This window comes from Mandrillus leucophaeus, unplaced genomic scaffold, assembly GCF_000951045.1.
Source record: "Mandrillus leucophaeus isolate KB7577 unplaced genomic scaffold, Mleu.le_1.0 Scaffold383, whole genome shotgun sequence".
NCBI classification, from domain to species: domain Eukaryota; kingdom Metazoa; phylum Chordata; class Mammalia; order Primates; family Cercopithecidae; genus Mandrillus; species Mandrillus leucophaeus.
Window position 1 is genome coordinate 2,716,764 of NW_012104065.1, and position 16,730 is coordinate 2,733,493.

The following is a 16,730-nucleotide window of genomic DNA, read 5'->3' on the forward strand; positions in this document are numbered from 1 at the left end:
TGCAGCTTGGAGACTGGAAGACTGTGATAGCTGATCTTCTTTTCCAATCGTATCCTAACACTCTCACACACTCACACGCACACATGCTCAGCTGACATGAATCCTTAAAGGTTGAAAATATCCTATATACTAAAAGAAATGCTGAAGGATATAGGGTGCCTAAATATATAATTATAGTGTTTGTTTCATTATGGTCACTTCTGTCAAAAAAATTGGTCTGTTTGTTTGAGTGGACTGATCTTGTTTTTGGCCAAATGAGCCATTATAATGTATGACAATTTTGTATTTAAAAATAATCTCTGGCAGAGAAAAGTTTCAAATATCTTATTTAATTTTATTCTCTCATCCTCTCTGAGAAAAGTGAAGTAAAATTTCCTTTTTTTAATTAAGAAAACCCAGTTTTAGAGGGTATAATACTGACCTACCCAAAGTCATGCTTATGGCCACTCTCTTTTAGGGCCTTTATTTGTTACACTAGTATAGGATTACTATAACCACATCATCTAAATGAACCTCATTTCTTTCATTGAGGAATACTATCCTGATGGCTAAAGGGATTGTCACAAAGAGACTTATCCTATTTCCAGAAAAACCTATGAAAAGTCTCCTGTGATGTCATTTAGTGAATGATGGAGAAGTATGTGGGCTGAATGATAGTAATTAGGTGAATTGGGAACTGATTATATCCAAAAGGAGAGGATTAATGGATTGTCATGAACTTGCAATGGGGTCTAGGAATTTTCTGTAAGACTCTTTTTTGGTCCTGTCCAATTCAAAAATTTTATCAATTACCTGGAAGAAGTCTAGGAACTTGCTTACCAAATTTGCAGATGACACAAAGCAAGTAAAGATTAGTAATTCCCTGGATGACACAGAATCAATTTTCAAAAATGTCTATTACTTAGGATGATGGGTTGACATTTATTAAAGATAAAAATAAAGTGCTGCATCTAATTAGAAAAAAGAACTGTGATGAGTAGAACTGAGCTGAAAGCAACTCCTGAAAATTAAAAAAAGTTTCAAGTTTTAATTGACCATAAGCAGGATGCAACTGTGAAAAAGTCAACAAAATCGCTGTTGACATTCAGAGAGAGAGAGAGAGTCCAGGTTGATAAAAGTAACATACTTATCTTGATTGTACCCATTTTGTACCCTGGTTGTACTCATATTATCTTCAGTTTTGGAAGCCATATTTTAAGAAAGATACTGATAAGCTGTTGTTTGTTTAATGGATGGAGGGGCCTTGATAGTGAAAAATCAAGGAATCATGCAATATGAAAAGACAGGGGTGGTTTGTCTATAAAATAGAAAGGGTCATGATTGCCATCTTTATTGAACACTATGCATATTAATTGCTTAATCTTCAGAACAACATAATGAATTACTTATTGTCATTACTGAAATAGAAACTGAGAACACATAGCTAGACTACCTGGATTCAAATTCAGGTGGTATGACTCCAGAACCTATTCTCTTAACCACTATATGATATTATTTCTCCAAGTATTTATCAAATGTTTGAAGAGCTGCTATGTGAATGGAGAATCGGACTTACTCTGTAGAACATAGTGATCACTAGATGGGCCCACTCAGGTTATATCTCAAAGTAGAGAATTTTTCTCAGCACTAGATTATCCTACTACATTTTCTGTGTTTGGTACAGTGTTAGACTAGTTGAGATCTAAGGCAACATTCAACTCTATGATTGTAATTTATTGGGATTATAATTTGATATAACACACTATTATTATTAACTGGAAAGAATACACTTAAAAGATGTAGCTTAAATTGATTAGTGGTAATTTAAATGGTGTTCTCTTGAGCACAGTTTAGAAAGTGCTCCACCCCACAACCCATCTTGCTAAGATGTCCTTACCATGTGTCCCTGGTAAATTTCCTGTCATGGGCACCAAATTGTGCCAAAATTATATAAACTTTTGTTTCTGCACCTTTGTACTGTATCTAGAATATTATCAATATTATACAGACGTCCATCCACGGAGGTTATATTGCAAAAGTAACAGAAGTCTTTAAAAACCTTTACATCTGGGGATTCCTACAAGTTCCTTGGTGTATTGAAATCAATGTTGGAACTGGTTTCAGAATGCCAAGAGGATTAGATCTCTGTCAGCTACCGGTTGTGATGACTAGAGAACTTGACTTCATTTTTTTTCTGCCTGAATCATTACATTTAAAAAACGAGAATAATAATATAAGGTTGTTGTAATAAATGCAATAATGCATGTAACAGCTCCTACTGTACTATACAGATTGCCAGTAAAAATTTAGATTTTCAGTGAAATGCTTTTGTAAGAATAGTTGTGTGATTAAAACATTTGCTTGGATTGATTTCTGGGAGGTAATTTAAATCCTTTCAACTTCTTGAGTGGTTGGAATATCTGTTTTTTATGGTGGGACCCTCAGCCCCACCTGATAGTTTATGCTAATGAGGCAACTCAGAATGGAGAGGGCCCATAGATAATTTATGCTAATCAGATGACCCGGAATGGAGAGTGGGCAGCCAGGAAGACCAACCACGTAATCAGATTTCGAGCTTTGAGCCACATATACCAGCCCAACTTCTGGGGAGCAGAAGGAGGATGGAGATTGAGCTCACAGTGATTCAATCAATGGTGCCTATGTGATAAAGTCTCAATAGAAACGCTGGGCAGTGAAGCTCAGGTGAGCTCACCTAGTTGGCATTATTCTTATATTGATGCAGGTAGTGCATACCTGAGGATGAAGGAAGCTCCACTTTTGGAACCCTCCCAGACCTTGTTCCATGTGCCTCTCTCTTTAGCTCATTCTGATTCATATTCTTTTGCCATAATAAACTGTAATTGTGAGTATTGTACTTTTCTAACTTCTATGAATCATTCTAGCAAATTATCATACTGAGGGAGTCTGTGGGGATCCCCACATTTATAGACAGCTTGTCAGAGGTGATGACAGCCCTAGGAATCTCCAAACTTGTGGCTAGTATCTAAAGTGAGGGTAGTGGCCAAGGGTGGTGGCTCATACCTGTAATTCCAGCACTTTGGGAGGCCGAGGCGGGCAGATCACGAGGTCAAGAGATCGAGACCATCCTGGCCGATATGGTGAAACCCCATCTCTACTATTAGCTGGGTGTGGTGGCGGGTGCCTGTAGTACAAGCTACTCAGGAAGCTGAGGCAGAAGAATTGCTTGAACCTGGGAGGTGGAGGTTGCAGTGAGCCAAGATCGTGCCACTGCACTCCAGCCTCTGGAGTGAGACTCTTTATGTCAAAAAAAAAAAAAAAAAGTGAAGGTAGCCTTGGAGAGAACTTAGCCAAGGATGTTTTGTCTAACTCTGGGTAAGTTGCTTAAGCATGCATATGAAACATTGAAATTTATATAAAAGATAAACTAGTAGTAATATTTGACTTTGCAGTTCTTCATGTATATGTCAAATGTGATTTGATTCTAGAAATTTTGTTTTAGCAAATTTTTGGAAATATCTTCGCTGAGTAACGTAAAGAAAGGAAACACATTCAACACTGAAAATGTTTCAGGTGTGAATATATGTTAAGAGTTTGCAAGATTATCTTACAAAATCTTAATGTCAGTGCTTTGTCTCTAGCTTATGTACAAAGAATCTGAGTACTAGAAGTCAGCAACTTGCCGCCGTTCACACAGTTAGCTATCGCAGTTTGAATTTGAGTTCTTTGAGAACTGGACCATATCTCACACAATTCCATGTAGCACACGACCTAGTACGTAGTAAATACTCAACACACAGTTCATCTTAATTTTCTCAGATAACTGAGGAAAGGGCAGAGTTTGACCTTGTCAGTCATCAATCAAGGATTAGTAGGTTTCTCCCCAGGAACTCTGCTATTATATCTATCATTGACTTTCTCACTTTTAATGTCATTCTTACTTGTACCTCTGGAAATTTCCTAAGGGCTTGCAAGTGTTTATTTTGCTTGCCATGGTATCACCAGTGCCCAATATGGTGCCTGGAACAGAGAGGGTCCTTGATAAATATTTTTTGAATGGAGATTTAGTGTTAAAAGGAGTGTCTCATTCATAGAAGTTGATTTTTTCCATGGTTTGAAAGCAGGTAAATTAGATTTGTTTGTTATAAGAGAATAGAAACTAACACTTTCTTTACATCATTTTCAGTGCACAACTATAAGTATTTTTGAAAGTAGAGAATACATTTGTGATCATTTCCACAAAATAAGCAAACATACATTAAAATTAAATTAAAGCTATATTAACATTTTAGAACAAAATTTCAAAAGTCCGGATTTAAAATACAGCCAAAGTCATTTCACTGTGATGGCTGATCATTATTGTCATCCTGTCTGGCTGTTATTTTTTCAACACATGCAACCAAAGAGTAGTTCTTTAAAATTTGCTTTAATCAAATATTTGCTTTAGTAGATACTTTAATGTTTCAAATAATGTTTGAATTTTTCAGATTAGTTGTTTCTCCTGACCAAAATCTCTACTGGGAAAATTTTAAAATATCATTTATTATTCAATTCACAATTTCTCTTTGATTGCATAGACAAGAATTGTGGCAAATCATGAGAAAAGAAAAGATCATTCAGGTACCCTATCCCCTATATTTACACAGGTCTTACTTTTTCTGAAGACTGTCTATGTCAGCTGTGAGGCATTATTGCATATGGCCTCATTGAAAGATCTAATAAGAATATAATGACCAGTTTGTTTTAAAATACACTAAGGACAGCATGACATTCTGTAATTACCTCCTCCTATCAAAAGAAAAACAATTCCCAGAAATTAATGAATACAGCAAGAGTGTATTTCCTATCTTAATTCTATCTTAATTGCAAAAGTGGATCAATTAAAAAAAGACTGCACTGGCAAAGCCCCTCTCTTAAGGTTTGGTCTCCCCGTTCCCTAGTCATCAACTCAATGTATATAAGCATGCCACGAACCTATTTTTACCTTCTGAGATGAGATATACCAACTCCACCAGCAGTGCCCCTGTGAAACAGCCAAATCCATTGAACAGTGTCAGAAAATTCATGGAGGTTCCTCTGACGGTGCTTGGAACAAATCTGTATGATATTACAGAGACTGAGAGAAAAAGAGAGGTCAGAATTTAGAACTTCCTCCTGAAAACTCTTTCATAGAGACTGTTCAAATTGATGTTGATCATATATCAAAGAAAATTTACTGATACAGTAAAAATTTGGGTTGGACTTTGTTAAGGTTATTATAGTAAGATATACTGTGATACAATTTACAGATGTCTTCAAGGAATAAAATATGACAAAATATACCTTGACCCAGCTACAAGAAGAATTTGATTACTTAGTAGTTGAGTGTCCTAATGTATTCACCCTAATTTCACTCCAAATTGAGTATTTCTGATAAATTTTGGATTGAGGTGTGGCCTCTGTTAGATAATATGACAATCTATCAATTCTGTGATTCTGTGTAATTCATTAGGTTCCTTATAGAAAACTTGTATAAAATTTGCATCAAGGTTAAGAGCATGGGCTCTGGAGTTGGACAAGATAGTATTAAAATACCATGTCAGCCATCTACTATCTCTGTGATTTTAGGTAAGTGACTTAAACTTTCCAAGCCTCAATGTCCTCCTCTATGAAATCGGAATAATATCATTATTCACTTGCAGAGGTGCTGGGACACTGACCTGCAATACTACATGTAAAGTGCTTAGTCCAATGCTGACTTGTAGGTCCTGAATAAGGGTTAGGCATTTTTGACAGTATTAATCTTATCAAACTAAGTAGCTCCTACTCTACAAAGCCATTAATATGCATTATCTCACTTCAGGAGAGGTGCTCAGAGAGAGAGACAATAGCTTAAGCATTGGGTCTCCAAAGTGGTTATCTTTCCTTCCCAAGTCATTTTTTGGGTGCCAGTAATGATGGTAACAAGAGGTTAAAAAAACCACGAAAAAAAATTTTTTAATTTTCAATTGAAAAAATAGCTTTCTTTTGAAATCAAATAGATGAAAATAAGTATATGAGGTTTTGTACATGCCATATAAACATAATATATTAAAATGCATGACAATCTTAGGGATATGTCTTAAAATATTTGATGTTTATTATAATATGAGATTTGGGATTGCTTCAAAATTATACAACAAGAAGGAAAAAAGATGTGAATGAGAGTAGAGATGAAACAAGTTTTGGCTATGAGTTGAAAATTATTGATTCTAGAAGATGGATACAGGAGAGTTTATCATACTAATCTCTAATATAATGTGTGCCAAAAAATTTTTAAGGAAATACACCAAATAATATTAACAGTCTTAGCTTTGAGTGGTTGAATTACTGGATTTCTAATATTCCTCTTACTCTTTTGTGCTTTGCAAATCTTTCCACAATGAAATCATAAATAAATATTACAGCTCGTTTTAAAAAGAAAAGTGATGATAGAAAACAGATGTGCAGTCATGCATGGCTTAATAATGGAGATATGTCCAGAGAAATGTGTCATTAGGTGATTTTGTTGTGCAAACATCGTCGAGTGTACTTACACAAACCTATGTGGTCTAGCCTACTACACACCTGTGCTATATGGGTAGCCTATCACTCCTAGGCAATGAATCTGTACAGCATGTGACTGTACTGAATACTGTTGGCAATTAGAGGACAATGGTAAGTATTTGTGAATCCTAACATATCTAAACACAGAAATAGTACAGTAAAATATGATATTATATCTTATGAAACCGCTGTCATACACCTGATCCATCATTGATCAAAATGTTGTTACATGTTGCATGACTGTACTGTAAACACTAAACCTTTAGTTTCCTTCTCTATGAGAAGTAGGAGATCTTATTATCTCCTCCCGCTCCTCTCTGGAATACTTACCTCTGTGTTTTTTGTTTTTAATACTTTGCCACAGCAAAACTCTGCATTTACCAGAACTTTTCCATGATCTTACTAACACATGATGTAAATGTATTAATGCTTCTTCCTTCGTTAATGTAAAATTTCTGTTTTACTTTCCGTGTGTCCTCCCTATGGTTTGATTTATTTATCCCATCAACATTTAAAGGAGTCCCGCTTTGTGCTTCAGGAAAGTGGTGAGTGCTGGAACTGATAGGTGGGAAAAGGCATCAGTTTAATCTTTCCTGGACTTTAAACTCTGCAGCAGAAACAGCACATGATTTAATACAAAGGGCAGTGCTAAATGTGCACTTTTCCCACAGATGCTGATTGGAGATGAAGATAATAATGGTGATAGGTAAAATACTGTGGAGAAGGGCTTCAAATATTGGTGGCAAGGTAACACAGCTCTTTGTGTAGTACCAATCACCAGCAGGAGCCTTGGAGTATTTTCAGAAAGGTCCAAATAGGAGTACAAGAGGAAGTCTGAATAGGCTTTGGGAATAAATGATTCACAGTTATAAAAAGGATTTGGCTTGTAAACTTTCCTTTCCATAAGTACAAGGAGACAAGTAATGAGCAGAAAGAGTAAATAGGCCTATTTCTTTCACTAAGAAAAAGCAGAACATACAAGCCCATTATTACCTTGCTAGTTAATTATTAATCCTATGCTTTTCTCTTGCTAGAACTTCTGGTATGGTATATAATTCATGAACACACTTTGCCAGCTCTCTGCCTGCTGGTTAATCTCTCTTTGGTGTCATTTTAGTTGTTTTTGAAAGCTTCCAGTTCCCTTTTATAGGACTTAGCTTTTCAAGTCCTCGAATCTTCATTTTTAGGCATCTACTTGCATGTTCTGATCTTTTGAAACTTTAGTGATCATCAATTTGATTTTTTTTAAGCTCCGAGATACTCCTTTTAGCCCATTACAATGTAGATAATATCAACAAGTCTGTCACTAAAGTTCTCATTTTACTATGAAAACACAATAAAAAATATTCAATGTGTATGTGAAAGCTGGTCTTCTTGCCAATGAGTGCTAAAAATGTGCCTCTAGGTAGTAGCTGGTTAGTGCTTGCAAAGATGCCACATCACAGCATATGTGGAATCTTCAAAATATAGGGCCATAACCACCTTCCTAAGGCACCTGGTACTGGGGACTTATTGCTGGAAATTTCTTTTACTCTAGTTGTTCTTAAGCAGTTGAAACGTGTTTATTTTGTTTGGTGAAAAGTTATTTTGAACATGTGGAGAAGAAGTACCACAGTCCCAGAAAACGGAACTTTATCCTGTTGCCATTTTTAGACCGTTATATCTCCCTTAACTCTAAAAAAACTTCAGCTTTGAACCTTATATTATCAGATTATATCATCTACTTCTCTTTCATGCTGTCATCTGCCAATCTATAGGACATTTTCCTCTTTTTCTCAAAGTTGTCAGTTCCTCTCTCATTGTCATAGTCTCTGGTACTACTCCTGCCTCAATGCTTGGCAATTTTACTATACATATAGATCATCCTTCCCACCTTCCATCCTTTCAATCTTGGTTGTCCCGTTCCTTGACCTCCAATGTCCTTGATCTCCAGTCTACCTTAACTTCCACTCCACTCACACCCAAGGTCATGACCTATGCCTTGTACCTCAGCCAGTGGTTGGCCAACTATGGTCAGGTAATATTCAGCTTGTCACCTATTTTAACAAAGTTTTATTGGAACACAGCCACACTCATTTATTATATGTTGTCTATGGCTGCTTTTGTACCACAATGACATAGTTGAGTAATTGTAACAGAGACTGGCCTGCAAAGCCATGTCTTGGATCAATAACTGTACCCACTCCATAATCACAATTTTGTGTACCCTTCTCTGATTAGAGCCTTCTATTCTTCCCAACTTACTCTCTACTACTCAACCACAGAAATGCTGTAAGCTCTACAACGGCAGAAATTTTTGTCTTATTTTTTTTTAACTGATGTGTCTAAAGCTTCGAGAGCAGTATTAGGCACATTGTAGACACCCACACAGTATTTTTTTAATAAACAAACATAGGGTATGAGACAGATGAGGTGTGCACTACTACAATTAAAACATAATTTTAAATGTTTTCTACTGCTTTTTTTTTTCGAGCTCATCTCCAATGTATAACATGTCTTAGTAGGTTAGACTATGTCTACTGTCATTTATGGAGTAATTCACTGTGTTTCCTTGCCCAGTGCCATCAATTTAGGACATTGTCAAAATTTTGAATAATGTATTTTTATTGTACCATATAGAAATAGCCATAGACTTCATTGACTTGTTTCTTCAAACAAAATGTATTTACTGATCACTTATTTTGTACATGCACTTTTTGGGAAGGAGAAACATACGTTGACATCAGGAGTGTATATTCTTACAGTGAGAGGCAGGCAGTACAAATATAAATAAAGTAACTTCAGATTATGAAAAGAGCTATTTAAAAAAACCACGGTAATTACATGGAAAGTGATGGAATGGTCAAAGAAGCCCCTCCAAAGAGATGACCTTTGAGAAAGCTCAATAATGAGAAGAAGCCAGTCATTTGAAAACAGAGGAAAGGGAATTGTCAATAAAGGAAAAAGAAAGTAGAAAGTCCTTGGGGTAGACAGAAATCTGGCAACTTAGAAACACACACATTTCTGGGATGTGGTCAAGGGACAGAATGTAACCAAATGTAGATGGAACAACTTGCGGAGACCAAATAGTGTGGAACATTATTCACCATTGTGAATAATTTATCTCTAAAACCCTACTGTGGAATTTCAAGCAGGGGAACGACAGAACCTATGTTTTGAGAACACCACAGCTGTTTTGAAGAGAATGGACTCACGGGGCAGGAAGGGAAGCAGGGAGAAAAGTTCAGAGGCTCTGGTCAAATTGGGGCTGGAGATGATGGTGGTGTAGGCCAGGAGGAGAACAAAGGGGATAGTGAGATGTGGCCAGATTTAAGTTCTATTTCAGAGTAAAAACGAGGACTTGCTGTTGGATTGGAGAGGAGAGGTGAGAGGAAAGGGACAGATCTAGGATGACTCAAGTGAGAGACAGTTCTGCTTACGCTGCCAGGTGGTTTATGGCAGAAAGAACTGGGAGCAGGACACCTGTACTTCTGTTCTAAGTCTGACACTATTAATTCATGTGAAACATGATAATAATATTAGGTCCGTGAAAAAGTAATTGTGGTTTTTGCCATTACTTTTAGTAATGATAACAACACATTATAACTGCTAATTATTGAATGCTGTCTATACACGGGGCACTATGGTTTTTGCTTTACATAAAATCTTCCACTTAGTCCTTTGAACCACTCCCTGTTTTATAGATGATGAGAAAAGCCCAGAAATGAGGAATGATTTTCCCAAACAGAGTTAGTCAGTGATAGAACTGCGTTTGAATTCCGGTCTGTCTGACTTTAAGACCATAGCGCCTAACCTCTATGCTGTACTGTCTCCCAGAAGGGTAATACTTGATTTTATAGTTCGAAATACCCTTTCATATTTTACGTCATCTGATTTTCAAGGAGTAGACTCTCATTCCCATTGATTCTTACCCTATCAATGCTGTGATATAAAGAAGAATAAAATTATTTCTATTTTAAATATCAGAAAAATGAGGATTGGAGGTTAAATGAGTTCCCAAGTTTATGTAGGCAGTAATGGAAAAGCTAGATAGCAGATCAAATTCTTTCAGTCCCTGGCCCATGACCCCAACAGCAGATGAGTCAAGTGACCTAGACTTCAGTTAGACCTGATTTCCTGAAGAGTAAATCAAGGAGTGGTGGAGTAAGTGATGTATAGTACACGATCTGCCTTTTTCACAGTCATTGGTTTTTCTGTACCTCTCTGGCTTCTGTAGGTTGAACCACTATCGCTAAGCTGGCTAACAATTTCCTCCACATAGTCACTAATTACCTTTACTCATTATTTACTCTAATCCAGCCCAGAAAATTGTGGCTGACTACTTCCAACACAATTTTGGGAATAACATCAGAGAACATCACAAATTTTTGTGTAGTAGCATTGCTTTACACTTCTTTTGTCTTCCTTGCAATGTTGAACAGTGAGGTCCCCAATATAAAATCACATAAAGTAATTTATGTATGCAAAATATATGGAATGAAATGATATAAAATTATAAAAAGAAGTCTGAGACACATGAGACACACATATGTATGAATATACTCCAACTTAATTTTATTTTCATTGTTTAATGAATTGCCTTGGTATCATAAGTATGTATGTGTATAAATACATATTTATTAAATATTTATCTTTAAGGAGTTTGGAAACAACTTTGAAGACAGTAGAATCATTGAAGATTGTAGACGCAGATGGAATGGTTAGAATTGTTATTTAGGATGATTACTCTAAAATCCATGTGCCGGCTGATAGAATGGGAGAGATATTGGAAGTCAGAAGATAGTTAGAAGTTATAAAAATATTATCCATAAAGGATAATGGGGGCTTGAGTTACAATCAGGACTCCTGCTACATGAAAATTTAAGGAGGATAGAAACAGATGTAATCAATTACACTGATAAATATATGTACACACACATTACTGTATTGCAAGAAGTCACTGAAATACTGTGATAAATTGTAAAGTGGCTAGTTTAATTAATATAAGCAATCTAGATAATTCAGAAACACTTGATATTTAATAAACTTATTTTGAACCTGTCTTATGAAACATTAGTGATCTCATTTAATCTAGTGTAATTTAATTCAAAGACATCAAGTTATCTGGAAAATTGGCTTAAATTTTCATTTCATTTGCATGTTTATATACTCTCAAAGAACATTAAGTGTCATTTTTGGAGGGGTATATATGTGAGTTGTTTTTTTTTTTAGACGGAGTCTCACTCTGTCGCCAGGCTAGAGTGCAGTGGCGCAATCTCGGCTCATTGCAACCTCCGCCTTCCGGGTTCAAGCGATTCTCCTGCCTCAGCCTCCCGAGTAGCTGGGACTATAGGCGCCTGCCACCACGCCCGGCTAATTTTTTGTATTCTTTGTAGAGACGGGGTTTCACCATGTTGGCCAGGATGGTCTCAATCTCTTGACTTCGTGATCCACCCGCCTCGGCCTCCCAAAGTGCTGGGATTACAGGTATGAGCCACCGGGCCCGGCCTGTGAGTTTATCTATGAGTGAGAATAGGGGAGGTGAGAAGAGGGAAGGGAGAAGAGAAGAGAGTTTTCATCTTAGTGTTCTGGAGTTGTCTTCTGGGTTTTAGCAGAGGTTTTCCTCCTGTGGTGTGTCTGACAAAATGGTTATTGCCTTTACCAGGTTAAAAACCTTTTGTTCCATCTGCATCCAGGCAGAATTGATAATTGTTCTGTGCATGGTAGAGGAATGAGGAGAAATGAAATGTTTGTGAAAATGAAAGTAATAGATAAATTTGCTTGAAGTGTTGTGGGAACTCTCTAGGGGGTGAATAGATGACCTACCACTTTAATTGTTCTGGTTGAGGTGATGTGTTCTGTGTAAAGGTTCAGTGCATTCTAACAGTAGTTGAAAAAGTGTTTACTCACGAGCTGGGTTTACCAGTGTTTCCGCCACTCCAAGTAAAACATACTGAAGAATCAGGTAGAAACAGGGCATGGAGGAAACAGTGAGAACTTTTCCTGAAAGGGGCTGCTCCACTGGAGGGAAATGTTTTCTGTGTATTTCAAAGAAGCCAGCTATCATCACAGACAATGCAGCAAAAAGATTTCCAGCAACTGAAGGAAAATAATGCAAAAGAAAAAAAAGTTAAACGAAGAGCTAGAGATTCATGTAATAGGCCGTAACATTTCTTACCCATTGACATTAGATGTTTCCTCAGCATTTGTTTGCCCTCGGGATATCCAGACTCCAGTGAACTGTGCTGTCCGGCCATCCAGTGCTTAGGCTCTGGCCTCGGAAACGACTGAGTTGACTTCCTATTCCCTGACTTCCGGCTTTTAGGATCTCAAGTCAGTAATGTAACCTCATTATCACTTTCTCAACTCTAAGGTGGGGTTAATGACGCTTACTTTGTAGGGTGCTTGTGACATTTAAATAAGACAACTGATACCTGCTGGGGATTGGTTCCAAGACCCCAAAGACACCAAAATTCCTGCTGCTCAAGTCCATTATATAAAACAGCTTTGTATTTATTTGCACATAACCTACGCTCCTCTTCCCCTATTCTTTAAATCATTTCTAGGTTACTTATAATCCCTAATACAATGCAAATAGTATGTAAATAGTTGTTACACTATACTGTTTAGGGAATAATGACCAGAAAAGAAGTCCATACATGTTCAATACAGATGCAACCATCTATTTTTTATTCAAGATTGGTTGTATCTGCAGATACAGATCCCTTGAATTAGTAGCAATTATTATTGAAGATAAAGCAATGTTTCAAAACCTTTATTCCCAGATAAGAGATATCATCCTAGATAACTTTCATAAGAAAGATTAGTCAAAAGTGATTTGGAGGAAGTTCAAATATAAAATTATCTTTATATATAGTTTTAATTATTATTTTTAACATGTTTTTGACATAAACTTAAGGTATTATTGATCCTCAGTTGTCTGTCATTTCTCTAATTTTCACAGAGAAGGTAAAACAGCTATTAGAGAATTATGGACTAGAAACTTTCATTTAGAAAAAAATTCTTAAAGAGGTAAATTAGCTAAGTGAAGAGTGTAAATGCAAACAATTATAGTGGTCAAACTCTTCCTTTTACTTTTAAGGAATTATCTAGAAGTTTTTTGTTGAAATTGAGTAGGGAATTTGTTACAGAGTCTATATCTACTCTAACCATTCCATTTCTCCATTTAGCATTCATATTACTGGATTTAATCCTGTTGTTAGAGTGGAGGCAAACTTTAACTTGATGGAATTTATTTGAAATTTACAGATAGTCACATTTTGCTAACTTGCATAAAATTTTAGATAAGGCAAAGCTTTCAATTCAGAAAAATCAATCTAATGTTTAAATAGCTTAGTGTTTGTTTTGGTTGATAGAGAAACTGGTAGGTAATTTTTTTGATTATATCTCAGAATTTAAATATATTCATAAAGACTGTTCTTTCCAGGGTCCCCAAGAAATCAAAGGTGTAACAAAGGAGGAAACCTCAATAAACTTCAGTTCAAAAATTTGAGGAATTTTTAATTTATTACTATTTTAAATTAAGGCCTATAGAGGCTTATTCATAGTAAAGTAGAGATTTTGCTTCTATAAACAGCTCACATAAAAAATATGCATTTCACATATTACCTGACGTTAAGGCCAAATTCATTATATAATCACATTTATCAAGATTATTGCACACATTACAAACTCATCAGAAAGCGTGCTAATATGTCAATTCAATTTAATATTTGCTCTGTTCCTGTTATATGCAAGATAGTATGCTCAGCACCGTGGGGGATGAAAGATGAAAAAGGTCCATTCCATTGCAGACTCATATTGTATTGGGGAGCATCAGGAGAAGAACTTATTGCTAGTTGGAGAAGTGAGAGACATCATTTTATGCTTTTAAGAAAGAAGAGTTTCAGTATGAAAAGGTGAAGGCAGTACACGTGGCACGAGCAAGGGGACAGTGTTGCGAGAGCATCAGACAGATTTTCAGGATGATGATATGCTCAAGTTATTTGGGAATCAAGGTAGACAATAGATTGGGGTCAGATCATAAGAAGCATTTAATACACTTTTAAGAAATTTGAAAATTACTCTGAAGATAAGAGAATGAAGATAATAGAATCATTGAAGATTTTAGACACAAGTGAAATGATTACAATTGTTATTTAGGATGATTACTCTAAAGGTCATGTGCTGGTTCGTGGAATAGGAAAGATATTGGAGGTAGGAAGATAGAAGTGATAAAAATAATCGGGTAAAGCATAATGGGGGCTTAAGTTACAATCAGGGCTTTCACTTCAGGAAAATATAAGGAAGGTAGAAACATAAAATGCAATAGAGTACACTGATAAAACCATAGCAACTGAAGCAAAGAGCAAGGAGGAAGCAGAAGTTAGTGATGAATGTGAATCCAGGTGACCGGAAAGATGGTAGTGGTAATATAAGCAAGAACCATAGTGGTAATATAAGCAAGAACCATAGTAGATATGGGAAAAACATGAATTTAATTTTGAATTGAGTTGGAGGTACAAAGGGGTCATCTAAAGAGAAACGATCAGAAAACAATTGAAAATGTGTCATAGCCCAGAAAATTGGGTGAATCAAGAGAGAAAAACTAATGAGTCATCGGATTAGAGTCGGAGTTTAGGACCAGGTGAAACTGAAAGAGGACTGGGGAGGGACAGTAGAGAATATCTAAGCACTGCCTTCAAGCATGTTTGCATTTGGAGCAAGACAATGAAGTAAAATGGCTGAAAGCAAGGTCAGAAAGATAGGTCATGTGTAAGAAAAGGTTTCAAGGAGGAGGATATACAAAGTAGAACTTTTGATCTTTCTCTCTAATTCTTCTCCTTCACTCTTCTGATCTCTTTCTCATCTGTGGTCCCCTCTCTTCGCCCTACCTCCAAATACATCATTAAGTTCTGTAGATTTTGTTTCCAAAATACACTTGACCCTTGAACAACATGGGTTTGAACTGCTCAGGTACACTTACATGCAGGTTTTCTTCTACTTCTGCCACCTCTGAGACAGCAAGACCAACCTCTCCTCCTGCTCCTCCTCCTCAGCCTACTCAGTGTGAAGACAGTGAGGTTAAAGACCTCTGTGATGATCCACTTCCACTTAATACAGAGTAAATATATTTTCTCTTCTATATGATTTTCTTAATAACATTTTCTTCTCTGTAGCTGACTTTATTATAAAGAATACACTATGTAATACATATAACAAAAATATATATTGTTTAAGTTATTAATATGGCTTTCCATCAACAGTAGGATATTAGTAGTTAAGGTCACTGGGGGTCAAAAGTTACACGTAATTTTTTTACTGTGTGGGGCTTGATGCTTCCAACCCCTGCATTGTTCAAGGGTCAACTGTGTATTATAAATCAGTTTGCTTCTATCCATAGCCACTGTCATCATTCCAAACCAAGCCATTCTCATTTTTAACTCAGATGATGTGCAGTAGCATATTAGCTGGTCTTCCTGATTCCACTCTTGTCCACCTCTAACCTATTAAGCACCCGGCAGCCAGGTTGAACTTATGTATATGTAAATTGAATATTACTCTTCAGCTTAATTCCTTCTATGGGTATCCACACAGTTAAGAAGAAATCCATAATTTTTAACATGGCCCGTGTGATCTTGCCTGTGCTTGTTACTCCAGTCTAATTGCCTGCTGCTTTCTACTGTCTGACCAGGTTTCAGCCACAGTAATCTTTGTCTTTCTTGAATATCTTGAACTCTTTATTTTCTACCTTAGGGACTTTGATTTGCTCTTCACGCTGTCTGAAACTGTCCCCTGCTTTTTACCTGTCTAATGCCTCTTTTTCTTTTAAATATGTACTTTATAATCTAAATTAGATCCTGTAACATCCATTTTTTCACTATACTTACTACAATTTGAAACGAAATATTTTTAGTGTGTTCATTTGTACCATGTATTTCAATTACTTAGTTGGAAGATTCACAAGAATTGGATCTAAGTTTGTTTTGTTTATTAGTCTTTACTACCAAGAAAAGTGCCCAGGTTCACAGTAAGACACACACACACACACACACACACACACACACACAAAATAAATAAATAAATAAATAAATGACCACACTGAATATTTTAAGAGATAGAGGATAATAAAACATGTGACAAGTCAACTCTATTGAAGAATGGATTATCAGTTACCTTTTTACACTCAACAGGACTCCCATGATGTAATCAGAAAGCAAGGGGTTGAA

At 36.2% G+C, this 16,730-nt stretch overlaps 1 protein-coding gene across 1 annotated transcript in view; it reads right to left on the reverse strand.

Annotated features, from left to right (window-relative positions):
- SLC15A5 (solute carrier family 15, member 5) overlaps nt 1–16,730 on the reverse strand; it is a 102,264-nt gene that overhangs the window by 23,280 nt on the left and 62,254 nt on the right. Inside the window, exons 6-7 of the mRNA XM_011990831.1 lie at nt 12,412–12,600; nt 4,943–5,074 (exon numbers count right to left, since the gene is read on the reverse strand). Coding sequence (XP_011846221.1) covers nt 4,943–5,074; nt 12,412–12,600 — 321 coding nt within the window. The remainder of the gene's footprint in view (nt 1–4,942; nt 5,075–12,411; nt 12,601–16,730) is intronic.